Here is a 24462-nt window from a genome sequence, read left to right on the forward strand (position 1 = left end):
GCATAACAAAAGAACATTTACAAAAATAGTAAGAAAAAATTCGAATTTAAATGACTATACTGAAATAATTAGATTTTTTTAGCCGATATTTATGGCTTTAGAAATTCAACTCCTAAAACTTTTTTTAGTAGGAAAGAGGCTCAAATTTAATTAGTCTATTTATATTACTGTAAATATAAATATGCCCTTTTCTGCACAAACTATATGCAAAATTATTTCCATTTAGATTGCTTTCTGCTATTTTAACTTATTTTCTTTTTATAGAATAAGCTTTTATTTTATAATATCGAAAGTATTCACTCTTATTTATAAGGCGATATATAGAGAAAAACTTTTCTCAAATAGGCAGACACGCGAATTGGCTATTTCGCTTTAAGTTTGTTAGCCTAATTTATGTATAAGTGGGTGTTGCGATTAGACGAATTGTTATAAAATCTTTGACCTCGTTTTTAATTTACTAATTAGATAGTCAAATTTTTTCTTTCTACAAAAATTAACTAACATTCTAAATAGACTGTGATGTGAGCAGCAGGTCGAGCCCGACTAAGGTAGGCATTCGGAATTTTTCGAAAAAATAAATGGCCCATTCGGACTCGAGATTGTATAATTTAAATTTTTTGAAGTCTCCAAACATATTTTTATGATTTTTCATAATATACTTCTTCCCTATATAAAAACATCCAACAATTTCTATGAAAAAATTAAAAAAATATAGCATGTAAAATAAGTAAAATTTTAACAAATACAATAAACCCGAAAGGAAAAGCATGTGGAAAAAATACTCGACCCAAAAAACTGCAAAAAAAACCATCACGCAAAACAAATTTTAGGAACGAAAAATTGCGGAAAAAGAAATCACAAGAAAAAAAAATTGGGATAAAAATTGAATAAAAAAAACTACGGAAAAAAATCTCTATTATTAAAAAAAATTGCAACAGAAAACTATCTTTTAAATAAAAGGTAGATAATGGGGTTGTTAAAAGGCCTAATTTGGGTCGATTTTTAAAAACGAGCCTATTAAGATTTTAGCCAAATAATATATATAAGCCTCGAGATTTGGAAGATGTCCAAACTTTTCTGCTATCTATGGATAAAATCTCCAGGCTTATATAATATTATTTTTAAAATGTTAAGTAAATAAAATTTCTAAGGCGACTATTTGGTAATATTTTTTAATATAGTTTCTTTTATTGTAATATTAAATATTAATAAAAAAAATTCTTTTAGTTTGATAATTAATATTTTTTGTAGCTAAACCGAACTTGGTTTAAAATATTTTTCCGAATTCATAACAAATCTGAACACAAATGTTTAAGACTCCAAATCAATTTTCTCCGAATTAGGGTCAAAAATTCGTCTACTTTTATACAATTTATTTATAAAAGAAATCAAAAAATATTAGAGAATTATTATTAAAAAATTAGTCTGCAGGTCTGGATCTTAAAATTTTAAAAATCCAACTGCACTGGTTTATTTTTATTTTACAAAACTGTCGCCGAGCCGATTTAAAGAATTATTTTTTTAAATTATTTCTTACTTATTTTTTAAACGTTTACTTTATCAGATAAATTTATCAACAAATAGTCGCCTAAAAATGTTTCTTCTACATTATTTTTAAAATTTGTTTGTTTCATATTTAATTATTTTTTCTTTTTATTAAAAGAGATTTTTTTCCCTCAGTATTTTATTTTTTAAGTTTTTTTTCTCCTCCATTTTGTTTCCCTTTAGATTTTTTTAGCGTATTTTTTATTCCAAGTTTTATTTCCCTTTAAAATTTTTTTAACCGTATTTTTTATTCCTAAGTTTTCTTTAGATTTTTTACGGTATTTTTTATTCTTAAGTTTTTTTTCTTAGATTTTTTACCGTATTTTTTATTCCTAAGTTTTTTTCCCTTTAGATTTTTTACGGTATTTTTTATTCTTAAGTTTTTTTTTCTTTTAGATTTTTTACCGTATTTTTTATTCCTAAGTTTTTTTTCTCTTTAGAATTTTTTACCTAATTTTTTATTCTTAAGTTTTTTCCCCTTTAAAATTTTCCCTCCGTTTTTCAGCAGTTTTTACATAGTGTGTTTTTTCCCATTATCTTTATAAACATACAATTGAAAAACAAAAAATCTAATTACAATAAGATAAAATATCAACCATTTTTCAGTTAAGTCCAATAAGGAGCCATATCCCAGTTTCTATCTATATTATCTGTCGAAAGAAACATCCGATGCTTTTGGAAATGCCTTGATTTTATTGCTTAATATATTTTTGCAACTTAAATTTTGGCAAATTAGGGAGTTGCCCGAATTATCAGGAGCCCAAATTAGACAAGTTTGACTGTATGTCCACAAATATGCCTGATAAGATAATATAATTAAAAAATTGGCGATATATTTAACATTGCCATATACCATGAGAAGGAATTCATGTTATGAATCCAATTCATGATATTGTTTGGTAAAATATTAAGCGAAAAACAGCAATATCTGATAATTTAAGTGATAGCATAGGACTTATACCTTTTAACTCTCCAAGCCCAAATTCATTAATGATAACCAAGTAAATATTATAATATAATCGTTATTTGTTCGAAATAATAATATTTTAGTTTATGGAGCCTTTGGCAAGGGCTTAGTAGATCCTTTAAGGTGAGCTCCATATGGATCTGTATATGAGTTTATTTAACTCCAAATAAATTTAGACTCAATTCAAGGATTTTATAGATTTTGAGTTTTGCCAACCTCCTAGTAAACAGGATAAAAATTGAAAAATAAAAATTAATTTTATTATAACACATATACTAAATATATAAATACCTACAATTACGCCAAAAATATCCTCAAGTAATTTAGAATATTATTTTGGATTCAATCAAATTGATTATCAAGAAGTTAAATGTAGAAAAAAAAATTTTAATATATAATACCGAAATAAATATATATTCTAAATTTAAAAAATATTTTTATAAAACACAATAATCTTGTTCTTATTAAGCACTTGTAAAATATAGCTAAACAGATTTTAGGAAAAAAGCATGGCTACTTCCCAAATTCAAATTTAGAAAATATAATGCTAATAAAAGCAAACATATGATTGAAAATTTTTTTGAAGTCTCATTTTCTTTGAATAAATATATAGATAAAAATATTTATTTGTGTACTTTACTTTATATTATAAATCATTTTTAAAAGTATCAGCTAAAGAGCAGTGTTTCCTTTTTTAATTTGGAGCAGGAGGGCACTTCTTTTAAAAACTTAGTAATGGAGCAGAAGCTAGCTCTTTATTATCTTTTAAAAAGGAGCACTAATAACATTGTCTACTTTTAATGTTTTTATTTTTTTTGTAATTTTAATTTATAACACAAAAAATTGATTTATGAGAATTTTCCTGAATGGACTTGGTAGAAAATAACAATTAAATGATAGTTTTCTCACGTATGATAGACAAGGGAGTCACTAGCCTTTACAATCTCAGGGGGCTCTTTTTATGGGGGGCTGCCGGGTTTTATATAAATATATTATACTCTTTTAATTGAAATTTGCAAACTCCGAACAATTATTCTGAATTTCATATTTTGCCATTTATTATGTATACAAATAATGAAAGTAAAACAATACAAGACATTTTTAAAGATAATATTTTTTAATGCAAAATATTTATCTATTTATTACAATATTAAATATTTTCTATCGCGGATATAAAAAAAATTTTGCGTCTATAGAATTACAAGTGACAAAAAAGGCTAATTAAATCATCATGCCTCAATTGACAATGGTTTTTAAAAATCGCGCAAAGCAATATAACTCTTAACAACCTACATTGGCAAAAGGTCATGAAGCTATTACAAGGTTGAGTTACCATTTTAGACAATGTTTTATAGAATGGACCAATAAGGAATAATTTGTAGGCCTAATCAAATCAATAATTCTTGAAGAGAATATAAACGACTAATCATAAAACTATATGGTGATTAGAGCTTCATCTTAGATTTCATTATAGAAGCTAGATATGCAATCAAGTAAATTATTCTGAGATAATAAATTTTTAAATATTATCTTCCATTTTTAATGATATATAAACGACTAGACAGTTGGCCATTATTGCTCATCTAAATTATGCAATGAAATGCTCTTCTCAGCAGGTGTAATAATCTTAAATTATAATAGCCACACAAATAATTAATGCTGGTTAATTTAAAGTGATAGCCATAACACTCGCAATGTAAACTCATATCAGAATTTATTATGATAGGTAAATTGATAAAACAAAAACACAAAAATCTTTAGAAAAATAACTTAACAAATATATTGAAGTCTTAAGTTATTTACACAGAAAGATGTTATATTATAAATGAATCGTTTAGTAACTAGAAAATAAGTTCCAGAAAATATCAACGTGTTCAAAATTTAACTCAAAACTGTTATTCAAAGAAGAAAAAAAATAGCTTTCTTTCCTAAAAACACGCAAAAAAGGAAAAAAATATTTAATACGGGATAAATAATACAATTTTAATTTTTAATATTAAATTTTTTTAAAAAATAAATAAATGACGTTAAAGAATTGAATGCAAATTATTACTTATATTTATTAACAAAGGTATTGATTAGTAAAGTTTATAAAATATTAACTGTAATATACTCTATAGCTTTTAAATTTTGTCTGTAAAAGTGGTATTTTTCCTAGTATTTTGTAAAAAATTATATATAATAGAGGATTATCAACGTTATGTCTACTTACTTTTTATAAAGAAATTTCTTATATACTTGTTTGGACCTTGGAAATATTTTTAGGAAGAGGCATGGTAATTAAATTTAAAAATGGATTGATATTGAACTCTCCTAATTACAATATTAAATTGATTAATTTTCAATTAATAATGATTTTATTTATTTAAGGGTTATAAAATCATTTAAATAATTAAAATCAATTAAGCTTAAACTGTTAATGCTAAATTGATATTTAGACATTATGATTGTTATTCCATTTAATACAGAATTTGATTGTGCAAGCTGACATAGTGTAAAAATAATTTATATGTATTAATCTAATCTAATGATAAATAACACTCATTTAATAAAAAATTTAGATAGTTATTAATTTTTAAATAATAAAATCAAATCCCTATATAATGCTTAATAGAATTATTATTATAAAAGAAACCGTTCAGGGGGGTGTTAAGGAGGCAGGGAGTAAGATAATAATTAAAAAAGGTTACACAAATTTTATTTTTTATTTAAGAATTTTAACTCCTGATTCTAATAAATTTTACATCTATATATGTGTTATAAAATTCAATTTAACAATTTATTTAAGGTTTAAAATAATAATCATTAAAAGGACCAAAGTATTAAGAAACTATTAAGTTATAATGTAGAGTAAAAGAAATAATAAAATTAAGGTAAATATTAAGTTAATATAATGTAAAATAAAAGAAATAATAAAATCAGTACGTAAGGTAAATATTAATTTAATAGACGGTGAGTAAGAAATAATAAAAATCAGTTCGAATACATTAACAGGGACTTCAAAAAAATTTATCTATAGTTCAGAAGGGTATTAGAGAGCCATTAAAAACATTTATTCGCTCCATTAGTGACGCTACTGATGATAGAGTTGATAGACTCCCAAACATTATGTCCTTAATGACTTACTGGTAATGTTGTTAAAAATCCCGATTCGGGTAGATTTAAATAAACGGCCCGATTAAGATTGTAACCAAGATAACATTATGAAAGTCTAAAAATTTTGCACATAGCTGGCAGAAATGATTGGACATCTATTTTCCAAGTCTTGGTGCTTACATAATATTATTTTAACTAAAATCTTAGGGACGTTTTGAAAAATAGACCCAAATCTGGCTTTTTAATAACACTATTTAATGGGAGGCAAAAAAGATATCCTAAGTTATTGTAGCTAGCTTTATGCTAAAGCAGTGTCAAGCAGCCTTTTATTACATGTTGCTATAGAGTATATCGATTTTATTTTCTTGTGGGACTTCGTATAAAACTTCCTTAATATTCCAACATGGTAAAAAAAAAACCTTATTTATTCTATTTCTATTCTATTTCTTCTTATTCTATATTCTTCCCTCTTTTCTCTTTACTAAATCAAATTATCTACTAAAACGGTATTAATTTAGTTCCACTCACTTATTTAGTTTCACCTGGGTAGGTTTGTGTTTATCCTTGAGAAAAAAATCGGCATAATTATATGAAGAGTAGGCCTTCGTATAATTTACGTTTGCTCATTTTGGGCAAGTTTATGACCAACCTGCTAGATTAAATGAGATAAGAATAAAGTCATTTTACATTTATGTGTATCTTTCTATATTTTAGTTTAAGAAAAATTTCATATACATAAAACAATTTAAAATATGAAAAACAACTTTTATTATTTTACTACCTTACTCAAGCTGAGGCCTTTTTAATTTTAATAACTGCATATTAACCAAACTTTAATAATGATTGGCCCTTGGTGGGCTAGTATCTAATTTTTCGAAGGTCAATAATATAGTGAGTAATTTTCTGATTACCCTATATAATATATACTATTTTTTTTCCATTAAACTATGTTTCAAGATAATATTAGATAGGAATGAATGGTTAATATGTTTATAGAGATTATCAAATCATATGGCGAGACATAAAATTAGTCATACATTCATAAATGCCAAAAGAAAAATTACCCTTGCCAGAAATTGGACCTTCTGCTCCTCCCCCTTATGAGGCTGCTATTAGCCAACTTAATTCCTTAACGGGACCAAGGAATGATGCACCTAAAGTATTATATTATAAAAAAATTTTATATCACTCTTATTAGATTAAGGATCTTGATAATAAAAATAGGAATTCAATCACTGGATTATTGACAGATGTAATAGGAGCAGGTGTACATAGAATTAAAGAGACAGGTTTAGATTATATTATAAATTTGGTTATCAGCCATTAAAGTCAAATAAAATTTCTGAATAAGCTCCACCTTTATTAATTTTATATACATTTAATATAATACCACTTAGTTTTTATGCCACTGAATAAAGTTCTTTTAAAATATATTTCTATTTATTATATGCTTTTTATATGACTTAGTATATAAAGAATATTTTTATCAAAATGATAATAACTAATAGGGAAATATATATCAAGCAAGGAACATAAATATATTCAAACTAACAATATAATTCAACTACTTTCTCGTTCATCTGGCCATTCCCTCCAAATATTGCAAACTCCTCAAGGACAACTATTTTTGGATGGGCTTGGACGTGAAGGCCCTTCATCATATAATAGTTTGTTTTTATATATTATTCAATAAATTTCATAAATTATTAATTAGGAAAAACATTATATATTAATCTTTTTAAAATTTAAATCTGTAATATATATAATTTAGTGACCTATTTAAAATTAAAATGAATATTTAATTTACATATTGAAAAGATTAATTTGCAAAAAAAATATTACATTCATAGATTTTGTAACTTTGAATAATTTATTTCAAAAAAATGAATAATTATATCTTTTAAATAATAAAATTTAGTGAAAATTGAAAATTACATTTTTTATATTTTTTTATTTCCAATATATATGTGAATGTGTTGCTGTAAAATACTATTTAAAAAAAATATTTATGTGAGCTAAGTAGATGTTTGAGAAAAAAAAATATCTGCTCAGATAGATGGATTAAACAACAACAAAAACATTCATTTTTGATTTTTTAAATAAAGCATGTTATAAGATTTTATAAAAAAATATATTGAACATGTTTAATTAATAAACTCACTATATTTGGTAAAATCTAAAATATTCCTTGCAAAGCAGCTAATAAGTTTTTTTTAGTTTATACCAAACTATGCATATTAAATTAATAAACTCACTTGGTAAAATCTTAAGGCTTAAGTTTCTTTTAGTTTTTACCAGACTATATGGTTGAGGCTAAAGCCTGATTTCATGCTCATGGACCATGTTAGAGGTTAGCTTAGAGTCAACAAAGATAAGGGTTAATATTAAAATAGTTGAGGGGAAATACTAATATTTATATATAAGAATATTCCCATTTACCATAATAATCACTCAGATATGCCAATCTCCTAAATTTATTTTCTATAGCAAAAAACATGACTAAATCTTCAGTCAAATATGGTTAAGTCTTAAAATCCCTCAAAATTGTCAAAAATTAAAATGATTATAATTTAATTTTTGTACATTATAAAAAAAACTAATGTCTCATATTTTATCACTGTTTTGTTTTGCGATATTTTATCAAAATAAAAATTAATTCAGATTGTAAAATTTGAAAGCATATTGAAAATATTCTATTAAAAAATATTACGAATGTTGAACTAATAAATAATTTGATCTATTGACCTATTGTGCAGAAGATGCTAGTGTTAGTTTTGGCAAGAATCAAAGCATAATTACCAAATTTCATCTGAGTAATCTATATTTTTCACATGTTGTAATATATAAAATAAGACAAAATATTTTACTGCTTGATAAAATATTGGCAAATAGAGTGAAGGAAATTAAAAATTATAAAATGCATTGACTGAGCAGATATTTTAAATTACATGCTGTAGCTTAATTTTTCTCCTTTAAATTTCAAGCTCTTTAATTATTTTCTTTTGTTGGAACATCCACAAATCATTGTAAAAACATTTTTATAAATTACAGAAGCATATCATGGCTTGATCATAACTCTATGTGGAAATTTTGATCAAATGATAACATATAATGAGACAATGATAATCAACTTTTAGTAATAGAAGATATGATGAAGATCATATGGGCTCAATAATTTATGAAACCATAATAAAATTTTCATATTGATTAGTTGTAGTATATAAAAAAAAGACTCATTATTTTCTCCAAACTATTATACATATATTGAAAAATTATATAACTATGATGACAATAATTATTAATGCATTCCTTGCTCAATAAATAAGTGTAAATGTGCTCAATATTATCTCCAAACCATCACACAATATATAGAAAAAGATAGATTAATATTTTGATAATCAAGCCTCAACCCTGATACTATGTAATGTTGTATTTTCAGTTTCTCATTCAAACACCGCCCGAGCGTTTTTTTTACTTAATGAATAATCATGAAGAAAATATTTTTTCTCAATTTGATTCAGTTTATTAGAAGCCTAATTAATGGTCAAACAGAATTTTAACATGAATTGCATTGATGTGATATAAATTTTTAAAGAAAGGATACTTAAATAAAATAGATTCATTGGTTAAATTTAAATATATAAAAATTTATTTAATTTTTTAAAAATTTCGACTTGTAATATGATATGATTAATATTAAAACAAAGGTTGATAAATTCAATTTGTTATTTATTATAAGAGAAATAAATAAAGATCCCTACATTTGTAATTAGACAAAAATTTCATACAAACATGTTATATAACATATGATAATGCTTGTTTCGTATATTCCCGTTCAACAATTTTACTCTTTAAAAATCCTCCAAACTGACTTAGGCTAGGATTGCTAATCGTCCTCTTTTAAGAGGCCATGCCTTTTGAGATGTCTAAAAATATGTCCGGTATCTATTTTAATTAAATATTATTACGGGAATAGTATTGTTAGAATTACGTCATTAAGTTTTGTTGTCTATATTTTTTCTCTTTAGCTATTCTCCTCATCATACTTTTATTTACATTTAAATATAACTCTTAATCATTTGTAGTATCAAACAAAAACTTAAAAAGAATATCTAAAATGGATAAAAAATCCAAATACAATGAAAGATAATTTATTAAATGTGAAGTTGCTTTGAATATTTTGACTCTAAAAGAATTGGTATGTTTCCAATAGATGGAAATTAAAAATGATCCCAAGTGTGGGCAGATTTAAAAAAGTCTAAGTGTTTTGAAAAATAAAATATGTTATTACCCTAACCCCTTAATAAACTGATTTTATGCAGTTATAGTTAAATAAATATGTGATCAAGTATATTTTTTTTTATTATAATTTAATTTTAAGTTTACATAATGTAATTATAAATTGGTTTATAATTTATATATTATATTTGACGCAAGGTCTTTTCACGATATACAAAGATTCCTTTAGCCACAAAATCACGTTGCATAATCAATTCAATTACATCGCCATTATTAATGGAGCGTTAACTATAATTCAAGGGGTTAAAAGTTAATTAGTATAAATATTTGTTTGGTAATAAAATGATCAGCCAAGGTGATACAAAAATATTTATAAAATTTAGCCCTGCCCTAATTTTTTATATATATAATTGACTTAATCCTTAAGTGCTCCCCCCCCCCAATGATTTAAATTTTATAAATCAACTGATTGAAACATTTATTTTCATGATGTTCTTGTCCTAAAAATAGCTGAGGCAGGCGCATCTTTAGATATATTTGGGTAAACTAGCACCCCTTTTTAAAATATAAGCACCCTATTTTCCCAAAATTAGCACCCTAGAAAAATTTATTAGTTATCAAAAAATTACGGCAAAATTATCTGAAAATCGCAGGGAAACTACTATATTCATATGTACATCCTGGAATACAGTTCTCGTAAAATCAGATCGTTTTTAAATTTTTTTGAAATATGCTATGTTATTTTTTCTTTCCTACAACCTAAATTATTTTTATATCTTTTCTGCAATATAGTTGGAATTTATAATGCTTACAATTTTGATAATATTGTAGAATTATATTATATAAAACTATATGATAATAAAAAAGATTTGTAAAGTAATAAAAATAATATTCATATCATATATTCATATATTCACACAACCATACTAAACAAGGAAATCAATAATATAATAATAATGGATAATGATTATATATATCACAAGTGTAGATATATATAATCATTGTAAAATATATAATTAACGAATATATCATAATATATTACTTTATAAACATATATATATTTCCATTATGTCAATATTAAAAATTTATGTAAAATCATTCAATTATAAATATAATTTCTAATTTACTACATTTCCCATCATCAATTGAATAAAACTAACTCTTTTCAACATCCATACGGTTTTTCATCATTTACCTTTTCCATTTGATATAACCTTTTAGCCCACTCTTTTTCCCCAATCAAAATTTTGATCTCTCAACAGAGCATCAATATTGGCTGCTTTGGTACAATTACCTAGAGTATTAATATCCTTTTCCTTGAGTTATTGATCTCACCTAAAGAATCTATAACGATTCCCTTGTAAGATTGATCTCCCACTGGAGTATCCTTATCGATTCCATTGTATGATTGATCTCCCTCCGGAGTATCCTTTAGATTCCATGGCCCATGACAACGTCTACATATCAGAAAATTTGATGGAGGTAAACTCCCCTACAAAATTTACCCCTACTCCCCTAAAAATATTCCATGCCCTTCGGCCGCGATAAACCACGATGCTATGTGATATTAATAAAAATATCTTGTTACCATTTATAATCTCACAAAAATTTTATTTACATTCTTATGCTTATTTAGGCTAGAAAAAGCAATTAAATCTCTAATTCTTGCTAATAATCAATCGGTAATTGAAAAGCTGTTTGGACTAGTGATCTGCATCGGGCCTAATTTTTTAAGCCTGGCCCGCCCGAAATTTTTTTAAAAAAAGTATTGCCGGCCCGGCTCGGCCCGAACCCGAATTTTTTTTAAAAAAATTTACCGACCCAGCCCGGCCCGAATTTATTTAAATATAGAAACTAATCTTTATAATTACTCGACATATGTTATATGTCGTTTATTTTCAATAAATAAAATCAAATATTATTATTTTACATAAAAAATTCAATATAAAATTAATAAATTTAGATATATTTAATACAAATTTTAAGGTCCGACCCGACCCGGCCCGAATTTTTTAAAATATTAGGCACGGGCCGGGCCTAATTTTGCAGATCTCTAGTTTGGGCCACTTTATTGGGATTGATCATTGAATGAGAAGAAAATAAAATCTGGGAATATTCAATAACTTTGGATGTTTGCTAATTATTAAATAAGAATTTAATTAAAATTTGTTTACCTATTGAAAATCTTATTTTTAATAATAATATTGTATTTTGCTAAAATTTTAAATGATTTAATATATTTTTACTGAAATTTATTATAAAAATTAATCATATATAACCTCTATACTTTTAGAAAATTAACAAATAAAAATAAAATATTTTACATGTGAAATTGTAAAATATTATGGTAAAAAAGTTAATAAGAGAAGGCTTAAAATTCAAAAAGAAAAAATTTATAATTTTTTATTATTTGCTAATAGACAGTTTAAAAAGAACAAAATTCAAGTCACAAACTACTCCCCAAAAATCAATACCTACCTACAAAAATTAATGCCTATCTCCTTAAAAAATATCTACCAGACACTGACCCATGAGGTCACCATTATCCTTGAATAGCCCACAAGGTCACCATTATGTTAGAACGGCTCAAAAGGTCACCATTATCCTAGAGCTGGCTAGAAGATCGCTTTCCGTTGGATGGCCCATGAGTTCACTATTATCTTAGAACTGGCCAAGAGATCGTTCATACTTGAATGACCCATGAGATAATTCGTATCTCTTATTTATCCTCATCATTATAGCAACAATAGTTGCTACCTCATAGCCCACATAATTAATTTTTATTTCCTAATTTGAATGTCATCTTGGATTTGCTCCAGGACATTCATATTTCCAGTGTTATCGAATTAGATTGGAACCGATATTTAGTGTTTTTAAAATTTATTACATCTCCAACATGAAATATCTAACGAGTCACATTAAGCTTGCTTTTAAATGGCTCTATCAAGATTTTGTCCAAAAAATTATCCAAGTTTGGAGATTTTGCCCACAGATGGCAGAAAGGTTTTGACCACTATTGTCAAAATTTCGAGGCTATATAATAATATTTTGGCTAAAATCTTGATAGTCGTTTTTAAACATCGGCTAAATCGAGCCGTTTAACACCACTAAATTCAGCCATAAACATTGTCCATATTTTAAATTAGATAATTAACTTTTTGGGAATATTATCATCAGTCTTTTTTGAATAGAAAATATTAATTTTATGGCATTTATTCAAATATAGATGGTAAATAAAATCAATTTAAATATCCGTTATTGGATCAGCTTTATAGTAATATCTTATTGGATCGGTTAAAGGTTTGTGGATCGGCACAGCCCTAGTTTTTTAAAATAAAAATGTTAAAGTTTAGCATCCACTAAATATTTATATAATTACTAATTAAAAAACATACCAAACATGTTTGTTTTTTATACATTATAATTATTTAATGATACAAAGGTTGGTAAAGATAATAGATTATTTTAAATTTTTATTGTTTTATGAAAAAATCGATGCCACTTAAAATCAAATTGAAGGATATGCCCCCCCCCCCCACCCACTAAGGCCATTTTTCCATTTATGAACATATTTCATGCTCGAAAATGTTGTTTCCTCCTTTTAATTAGTATGTCTAAAATACATAATGAGTTATGCAGAAATACGAGAAATGGTTATAATTTTTTATTGAAAAAACTAGATTATTGGAAACTTTATTGATTAATATATTGAAATAATTTTTAAATATAGGCTCAAACTGGTCCTATAGATCAATGCTATTTTAACGTTCGTGAGGTGATAGGCTCCAATTCTAAATACGTGGTTTTTGAGTCAGATAAAGAACCGGGAAGGTATATTGCCGTTAACTCATCCGGCAAAATTAAATCTCCCTTGACTACTTCATATGCTGATACGGAAGCCCATTTCGCAGTCAGATTAATCGTAAACTTTATGCAATTTATTCACTCATATTATCATTCAAATGAAATCTTTTTATGGCCAATATTTAGGGAATAATAACTATATTCATCATATTTAAATAATTAGGACACTATAGAAGTTTAGCTTATAAATGGTCATTATTTATAAAAACTAGTTACCTTTGAAAATATTTTTATACTTAAATGTTCTCAAAATTATTTATTTACAAGTAAAACGATATTTAACAGAAGTTTGCTTATAACTATCTTATTAATGTAGAAAAATGATTAATAATTATATTTAAATAGGTAATATTTTAACATGACATTGTATTTGTATTGATATGATAGCATTCTCCTAATGACACAGATAGAAACTCTTACACGAAAAAGTAAAATCAATTTATTCCTTCGACACTATCAATATTTTAGTGCAATTGAATCGTTCATATTGATTAAAACGACGGTGATAGTATAATAAAATATTATATATTTACATATAAAATTTAATTCTTTATTTCAATTTATTGTATTAATTCATCTCCGACTTTGGACACCTGAAATTTTAAGAATTATTTTTATGAAATAATATTATTTGATTTGATTCCATTAAATAAAGGAATATTTATAATTTACTTTAATCGAATAGCTGTAGTGCAATAGGCTTTAGCATTAAAAGGATGTTGTGTGATGGCTTTGCATAACAAGGTGATATATTTTTTATGTTAAGACTCCCCCTCCCTCCCAAAAAAAATTTTTTGGACCACAAACCTGGCCCCCAGAAAAATTTTTAGTGCCCAACTAGAGTAATCGCTACTTTTAAAAGTAGCGCGCTACCGCTATCGCTATTTGTAAAAAAAAGGTAGCTCGCTATTAGCTACTATTTTTAAAAAGTAGCTTTAGCTACTTTTAGGCTACTTTTTATAAAAAATATTTAGAATTTTTTTTTTAGTAAATAATATATAAAAATCAAGATTTATAAATATTAAAATATAGTTAATTTTGATTATAAAAAAATTTATGGTAATTTGTTGAATTTTAATAATAAAATCATTTCAATGTTATCATCCCCATGTCTAGAGCGATGATCAGAAAGTATATAAGTTTTGCCTTACTCAATAATCTCTCGACACTAGCACTTGAGGGCAAGGGAGTGTTTAATCTTATATACATTTTTTTAACATAAGATAGAATATCAAAAATACTCATTTCAGTATTTTTTGACTTAAAAAAGGAATCCAGTGGATTTTCTATTATACACTCTTTTATTTCAAAAAAATTATTGTCGGATGTCTTCGATGATGTAATTGGGCCATCTTTATTTGGGTTAAGACTATTCAACTTAGCCATGAGCCTATCGCGTTGATCTATAGCATCATGGGAATTGATGTATGGCCAGTTAAGTTTAAACTTTGGAAATCATAGCTGCCAAGACATTTTCATCACTGTAGAGGTTGGAGAATCTATGATGGATTATCAACCAAGGTCATTGGCTGAACTGTATCAATTATAAAATCCACAATAACTTTATCAGTTAATTTCTGAGAAATATTGGTATTTGTATTATTAATTAATTTGGTCTGAATTGAATTAGTCTTTTTGGATGTAGATTCACCTATGCGAAAGTTATTTATAATTTCCTTAAAACTATTAGCATGAACAGTCTTATAAAATAAATATTATTATTTTATGTAAAAATGATAATTTACCTTTAGGTGTTTCTTGAGGTTTTAGCTACTGGATTGATTTGATGAAATATTTTTTTTACATTTTAAACATATAAATTTGAAGCCAGTATTTGTTTTAATATTTATCTTGAAAAATTTTTGAAATCTAGGGAATGGGAAAGTATTGCTATGAATATCATTTTCTTCCCTGGTATCTTCCATTTCATTAATATCATTGTCTGACTCTGAATCACTTTCAACGATTTGGATATCCATATGAGATGCCCTTTAAAATTATTAACAGGATTTAGGTTTATAATACAAATTGAAAATATAAATTACATGAAAATATATTTCAATTTCAAAATTAAATAATAAATCATAAAAATTATAATTAATTATATTTAAATTTTCGTGCTTATACTTACATTCATTATATTTTTTAAAAGTAGCGCGCTAAAAAATTAAATAATTTCAAAAAAAGTAGCCGCTATTAACTATAGCTACCAAAAAGATAGCGCGCTCCTTAACAACTCTGCCACAAACCTGGCTCCCAGAAAAATCTTTAGTCCCCAAAAATGGCCCCCATAAATCCCCCCTCCCCCCTCCCATTTAAATTTTTAATATATTATTTTTTAAATAAATTTTAAATATTTATTCAAAAAACATGTCTAGTTTGTAAATTTCTTTCTATCCGGTTTTTTTTATCCAATAATAAATCATCATTTATTCATATTTTATCATCTTCATATGTGTTTGTGTATGATATTATTAGGCGGTCACGTTTAAATTTTACTTATTTCAATGATAATTATTTTATTTATTATGGTTCAATCACAATATTATTATTATAATATAACCAGTTATTTAAGCGGTGAATGAATTATGAAGAAAATACTGAGATATCAACAATTTTGAGCCAACAAATTAACCATAATAAAGTTACGTTTAATCACAGGTGATTCAAAAGTAGGCTTTTATCTTCGACAAAGAATATCAATTGAAATTTGTCGATCCAACTGCATATCCATACATGATTCATTAAGCCCCGCCGACCATATTTAAATATATTATTTTAAATTATTTTTTTAATTTCTCTTCTTATAATTATATAGAATATAGATATAGTATGTCAATTATAATTTTAATATTCTTTTAAATAGTATTTTCATCATTGTTTTGTTTTATTTTTATAACTGTCCATTGAGGTTTTTTAAAAATGAAAGTGATAATATAATTTTTACTATCTTAAATCAATATTTGATTTGATGCTATTAGCTACCTTTTCGTGGGATTGGTTTAACAAAATTTAGGGATGCTGCAAAAGATGAAAACATAATTTATTCTTCTGGACTATTTATAGCAATGTTTCAATCCTGGATTAAATAAAATAAAAACTTTTGTTATAATTTCTATTTTTTTTAATTTATCTAATGCATTGTATATTTTTTAGACATTTTAGAGTATCTTGTAAATATGCAGGTCATGTCTTAAGAGACTTTTAGACCAGAGGTGGACTGGTCATTTAAAAACATTTTGCATCATTTATGAGAATTTTTAGGCTATTGGTGAAGTATTATTTTAATTTTCTAATAGAACTCTTAATTCAGAGTTTCCTCTCATAATTCAGTCGAAGCCTCTGGTCTTTTATCTCAATGCTTCAATATAAATTACATTATATTAGCCATTATAATTTATGAGATATAACAATAGATCCACGAAATAAGTATCTGCAGTCAGTAGGTATTAATCTATTGGATACTAAAAATTGTATTGATTCCACTATTAATATATTAAAAAATAAAAGAAACAATAATTTTTTTGATTTGATTAGAATTAAGGTTTAAAAACTTTTAGCAAAATTTAATCCCACTCCCCACAAATCATCAAGGGTACGTAAACGCCTAGTCAAAACCAAATAACAATTTTATTGTGAAAAAGACTCTAATTTGAGTTTTAAAAAGGATTTATTATGAAATTATTGATTACTTTTGTTTGTGTTAATCGTTTTTTAGATATTTACACAAGATGACTATAATCTTCTATCATGTTTTAATACATTGTCCACCTTTGACCCAGATTATTTTATATCGGATAAAATGACCCGAATTATTAAACTTAAATATGGAAACGTTACATCATGAAATAAAAATCACTAAAGGATTATTAGCTGCAGAAGTTAAAGAGACACATAATTTTGAAAATATCCTTAATATTATGTATAAAAAAATATCATCATGCATTTAAAGAATTGTATAAATTCTACTCAACACATCATCTTTAGGGTACCAACGGTTTCTTGTGTGGTCTCTTTCTCTACAATAAAGAGAGTTCTATCTAGCACTGGAGGGTCGATGAAAGATCCACGTAAACAAAATTTAGTATTAATGGCTTTTGAAAAATAAATAACATAAAATTTATCCTTTAATTCATTTATGTTAAAATTTAAAAATAAAAATCGAATGCTTAATTATTTGTTTTATTTTAAAGGCCCCCTCATATAAGTAGCTGGTCCCCCTAGCTGAAAATTCCTGGCTACGGCCCTGTTAGACCGAAAAGTAATATAATTTGAATCAGTAATATTTTGAAGTATTGTTAATTTCTTATTCAAGTGATAAAAAAACTTTTCAAATTATACGGCATATGTACAATAATAAAACTTAGAATATATAATTAATAAATATCATATTCAAATAACGATAAGTTTTCAAATATAACAATTTTCATTGAGTGTTATCTCAATTTTTTAGTGGACAGATTTAAATGATAAATGGGTTCCATGTCTATTCGGCGAAACACTTTTTAGCGAAACTTTATCGCGAAACATAAATCACGAAGACAATATAGCGAAAACTATTTAGCGAAATATAACGCGGCCTATTATTATTTTTTTATTTTTATTAAAATAATTTATATTTAATGTTAATATTTTATTTATCAACAAATAAACATATTATTATGATATATATTTTTTATTTATATTATTATATTATGAAATAAAAAATGGATTACTTTTATTTGATATTTTTTTAATGAAAAAAATGATATGCTACTATTGTAAAATTATTTTTGTTACAATTTATTAGTGATTTTCACGAACAAAATTTTAAACAAAAAATATTTTTTGAAGTTCAAAAAGATTTTTGAACATATTTTGATAAAAATTTTAAATCTTCTTCGAGGAATTCTTTTGTGAATTTTATTATAAATAAACAATCTTTTAGGTGAAATCTTTTATAGTTTTTTTTATCATTTTTGTATAATTATCTATTTTTTAAGTATAATAAAAGAGGTGGGTTTTCTAAATAATATTTTAAAAAATATTTTTATTTAACTTATTTATGTTATCTATTTTATATGATCTTTTTAAGGAAAATAATTTAATCTGACAATTTTTATATTCGTTATTGAAGATGTTCCTTAAAAAATGACAATTATCATAATCGGAATTTTTAAACATATTAGATTTTTTACGGTAAAATATGTATTTTTAACATGTTAAATTAAAATTTCAATTAAGATGCACCATATAAAAGTGACAATTATCATAATCGTTATTTTTAAAGTTTTTTAAATTTTTTTGACGTAAATCGGTTAAAATAAGTAGTGTTAGCATGTATTAATAAAACTTCAGTGAAGATGTACCCTAGATAAGTGACAATTGTCATAATCCTTATTTTTAAATTTTTTTGATGCATGGGTAAAAATATAGATTGTAAACTTGTTAAATTAAAATTTCATGAAGATGTACCACAGAAATGTGACAATTGTAATAATCGTTATTTTTAAACTTTTTTTGACGTAAATGGGCCAAAATAAGTATTGATAACATTTTTAAATAAAACTTCAGTGAAGATGTATCTAAGATAAGTGACAATTGTCATAATCATTTTTAAAGTTTTTTGACGCAAATGGGCAAAAAATAAATTGCTAACATGTTTAAATAAAACTTCAGTGAAGATATACCCTAGATAAGTGACAATTGTCATATTCGTTATTTTTAAAGTTTTAAATTTTTTTGACGCAAATGGGCAAAAATGGAAATTGCTAACATGTTAAAATAAATAATCAATGAAGATGTACCATAGATAAGTGACAATTGTCATAATCGTTGTTTTTAAAGTTTTTTGAAATTTTTCGATATGGGTAAAAATGTAGTAAAAATGTCAAATTAAAATTTCATGAAGATGTACCATATAAAAGTGACAATTGTCATAATCGTTATTTTTAAAAGTTTTTAAATTTTTTTGAAGCAAATGGGCTAAAATATAAATTGCTAACATGTTATAATAATATTTCAGGGAAGATATACCCTATATAAGACAATAGTCATAATCGTTATTTTTAAAGTTTTTGAATTGTTTGACGCAATTGGACAAAAATATAAATTGTTATCATGTTAAAATAAAATTTCAGTCAAAACAAATCTATATTTTCATGCTCATAATCGTTGTTCCTTTTGCTTAAAATTTGATAAAAATATGCAAAGTGATTATTAAAGATAGTTGTAACCTATGTTAAATTATAAACTTTTAAGATATGGATTCACAATCTTATTCCTTTAATTAATAAATTTTAATTCTACATTATAAAAAGGTATAACCTTGCATTCACAGTTAGCAAATATTTTTGTATAATCGTGGCAAAATAGTGCTGAGTCTGAATTCAGGGTAGGATTTTTATAGAAAGAACTTAAAAACCATATGAATATTATTTAGTAATATGATACAATCAAGATCCTATAAATTTAATGTTAAGATTTTATTTTTATATGGTTAAAATGGATTACAATCTATATTTTAACCATTTATATCAAAAAACTTTAAAAATAACGATTTTAAAAATTGTCATCAATGGTATATCTTCATGAAATTTTAATTTAGCATGTTTACAATCTACATTTTTACCCATTTGCAACAAAAAAACTTTATTAACAACGATTATGACAATAGTAAATTATGTATGGTACATCTTCACTGAAATTTTATTTTAACATATAAGCAATTTATATTTTTGCCCATTTGCGTCTAAAAAATTTAAATAATTTTAAAAATAACGATTATGACAAACTTTTCTATGGTGCATCCTTATAAAATTTTAATTTAACATGTTTACAATCTATATTTTTACCCATTTGCGTCAAATAAATTAAAAAAAACTTTAAAAATAACGATTATGACAATTGTCACTTATCTAGGGTACATCTTCACTGAAGTTTTATTTAAACATGCTAGCAATACTTATTTTACCCCATTTTGGTCAAAAATAATTCAAAAAACTTAAAAATAACGATTATGACAATTGTCACTTTTCAATGGTACATATAAAATTTTAATTTAATTTGTTTACAATCTATATTTTTACCCATTTGCAACAAAAAAATTCAAAATAAACAACTATTATGACAATTATAACTTATCCATGGTACATCTTCACTGAAATTTTATTTAAACATGTTAGCAATACTTATTTTAGCCTATTTACGTCAAAAAAAGTTATAAAATAACGATTATGACAATTGTCACTTTTCTATGGTACATCTTCATGAAATTTTAATTTAACATGTTTACAATCTATATTTTTAACCATTTGCGTTAAAAAAATTTAAAAATAATGATTATGATAATTGTCACTTATCTAGGGTACATCTTCACTTAAGTTTTATTTAAACATGCTAGCAATACTTATTTTAACCCATTTTGGTCAAAAATAATTCAAAAAACTTAAAAATAACGATTATGACAATTGTCACTTTTCAATGGTACATATGAAATTTTAATTTAATCTGTTTACAATCTATATTTTTACCCATTTGCAACAAAAAAATTCAAAATAAACAACGATTATGACAATTATAACTTATCCATGGTACATCTTCTCTGAAATTTTATTTAAACATGTTAGCAATACTTATTTTAGCCCATTTACGTCAAAAAAGTTATAAAATAACGATTATGACAATTGTCACTTTTCTATGGTAGATCTTCATGAAATTTTAATTTAGCATGTTTACAATCTATATTTTTACCCATTTGCAACAAAAAAATTCTATAAACAACGATTATGACAATTGTAACTTATATCTATGGTACATCTTCACTGAAATTTTATTTTAACATGTAACAATTTATATTTTTGCCCATTTACATCAAAAAATTGTAAAAAACTTTAAAAATAATGATTATACAATTGACCCTTTTATATGGTACATACTAATTGAAATTATAATTTAACATGTTAAAAATACATATTTTTGCCCATTAGCGTTAAAAAATCTAATATGTTTATAAATACCGATTATGATAATTGCCATATTTCTAATGAACATCTTCATTGAATTTATAATTTAACATCTTTACAATATAAATGATATTTTTATCCTTTTGAGTCAAAAAATTTATCTTAAAAAATAACGAATATGACAATTGTCTCATTAAATTATTTTCCTTAAAAATATCATATAAAATAACATAAATAAGTTGAATATAAATATTTTTAAAAAATATTATTTAATAAGAGATAATTTTACAAAAATGATAAAAGAAACTATAAAAGATTTCACTTAAATATTTATAATAAATTTCATAAAAGAATTCCTCAAACAGATATCTTTACAAAGAAGATTTAAAATTTTTTTGTTAAAAAATCTTTTTGAACTTCAAGAAATATTTTTTACTTAAAATCTTGGATGTGAAAATCACTAATAAATTGTAACAAAAATAATATTACAATAGTAGCATATCATTTTTTATTTAAAAACATCAAATAATAAATAATATCTTGTTTTCCTTTAAATAAATGCATTCGCAATATATTTATTGTTTCGCAATATATTTATTGTTTCGCAATATATTTATTGTTTCGCAATAATGCTCACGCGATACTTCGCGCTAACATATTCGCGATAAAAAATTCGCTGTAAAATGTTCGCGTAAAATGTTTTGCTCTAATAAATTCGCGGTTAAGGTTTCGCGAAAATAAATTCGCAACAATGGCTTCGCGAAATTGTCTTCGCTTTAAATGTTTCGCGGAGATAAAACGCAATTTCGCGATTTTACCTTCGCTATAAAAGTTTCACTGAATTGACCGACCTGATACGGTCTCATCATCCCCTTCAAACATAAATTTCAATTTAATAACACAGGCAGAAATTAAAAAGACAAATATAAAAATTTTAAAAACTTCATATTCACTCCTGTAGTAACCTCTACAATGGGCATTTTTCGCCTTCAACATTTATGTTTTAAAAAAATCTGGGTAATAAAATACGACTTTTCACAAATGAACCTAGAGATTTTCTTTTTATTCGACAAAAAATTCAAATAGAAATTTTTAGACACAATTATGGTTCCTTTTTGGGGACTCAATTATAGAATTTTATTTTTAATTATATAATTAAAAATTTATAAATTATATTTTTTTTGAAGCGATAAGTTTTACCTAGTTATAAATATATTTTACCATCATTTTACTTATGAAATTTAAAAAATTATTGAAATGGCGGCAAATATAGATTTGTGCTCTACTAAAGCATCCTGAGATCTTTCTTTTGTCTTAATTTCAATACCAATGCCTTTTGATCTCGTAAGTATATCTAAGGTAAACTAATACCCCACATCAGATTTCTAGTCTTTTTCATCAGTTGGGCAAGTCCTCAAATAAAAGAATCTAGATACTGATTCTTTGTAAAAAAAAGATCTCATCTATGAACCAAATGTAATAAAAAAAAAATTCATACTGGGCGAAAAATCGAATTATGCATTTAATTTTATTTTAATATTTTTATTTCTACAATTAAGGCTAAAATTTAAAAAAAAAAGAATAATATTTTATTAGATTTCAAAAAAATATATGTAAACAACAATATATATGTTGGTATGAATATTAAATTTTCAGAGAATTGTATCCGGATACTGATTTATATGCATTTTAAAATTCTGTATTTAACATACTAGATACTTAGTATCTTATTTCATAAGAAAATATCTGTGAATATATCTCTCCTGTGATCCCTTCTTTATCTGTCCAATAAAATATTATAAAACGAGTATTTTCGATTTCTTTATTATTAATATATTATATATTACAAATCAGAGGATACCGTTATAAACATTTTACAAACCAAGAACTTAATTTCGAACATTTTATAGACAAAGAAAACACGTGATTGAATATACTATTTTTGAAAAAAAATTATTTTTTTATTGGCGAACGTCTACAAAGGATGCATTCCTTTAACAACAAACGAATTATTGAATTTTTACTGAGATATTGTTTCTTTTATTATTTGAAAACAAGGGTTTTTTGAGTTAATGTTTTTTCAATTTGTTTTGTTTGTGTAATACTTCATGATAATTCATGTAATATTTATATCATTCTTGATGAAGTCTCTGAGTGTAACAAAAAAATCAAATAAAGATTATTTTTTTTACTATTCTTTTATTTTTAATATATTTAATTTATTTTTTTCAATTCTAGATGGTTTTTTGCATATCATTTTATTTCATTATCAATCATTAATATTAAAAAACTTCTAAATTTAGCATATGAATGTATTGAATATGAAATGAATAACATTTATATAATTTAACTTTAAGTTGCTTGACGAAATTATATAACGAGTCAACAGAGTCATTTATAAATTTGTGGGCATTCTTTGCACTCTGCAATAATGTTATGTTCATGTTAGTGATTTCTGGTATGACTAAATACTGCTTTGCAAAAATGCATTGCTAAAGTTATTAATCATAATCCAAAATTTTATTATATAATCGTTTTTTAAAAATAATTTTCAGAAACATTTTTTTTAATATACATAAATCAATTTAATATTAAATAAAAAATTGAGATTAAATATCAAATAATTTATAATTCTATTTATACTTAATATTAATCGGTAAAAAAATATATTTACTAGCTTATTACAATCTAAATTATTTTTTTTAGATTTTATAATTTAACAAATATATATCATAAGAGAACGTTAAATGCATATGAAAATATATTATAAAACCAGAATGATTATTGGTTAGCGCTTTTTTTCATATT

At 24.7% G+C, this 24462-nt stretch overlaps 1 protein-coding gene and 1 long non-coding RNA gene across 2 annotated transcripts; both read left to right on the top strand.

Moving 5' to 3' along the window:
• The first annotated feature begins 6628 nt into the window (after positions 1-6628).
• LOC135929743 (uncharacterized) lies at positions 6629-14309 on the top strand. Its single transcript, XM_065466445.1, has 6 exons — positions 6629-6767; positions 6807-6897; positions 7117-7275; positions 10046-10149; positions 13578-13769; positions 14099-14309. The coding sequence occupies exons 1-6, from the start codon at positions 6654-6656 to the stop codon at positions 14141-14143; spliced, it is 705 nt and encodes a 234-aa protein (XP_065322517.1). The 5' UTR covers positions 6629-6653; the 3' UTR covers positions 14144-14309.
• A 3217-nt stretch (positions 14310-17526) lies between these two features.
• LOC135930081 (uncharacterized) lies at positions 17527-18292 on the top strand. Its single transcript, XR_010572725.1, has 3 exons — positions 17527-17781; positions 17905-17972; positions 18165-18292. It is a non-coding gene; the product is annotated as an uncharacterized LOC135930081 (long non-coding RNA).
• Positions 18293-24462: the final 6170 nt, after the last annotated feature.

This window comes from Gordionus sp. m RMFG-2023, chromosome 5 (genome assembly GCF_954871325.1).
Source record: "Gordionus sp. m RMFG-2023 chromosome 5, tfGorSpeb1-WG-v2, whole genome shotgun sequence".
Lineage (NCBI taxonomy): Eukaryota > Metazoa > Nematomorpha > Gordioida > Chordodea > Parachordodidae > Gordionus > Gordionus sp. m RMFG-2023.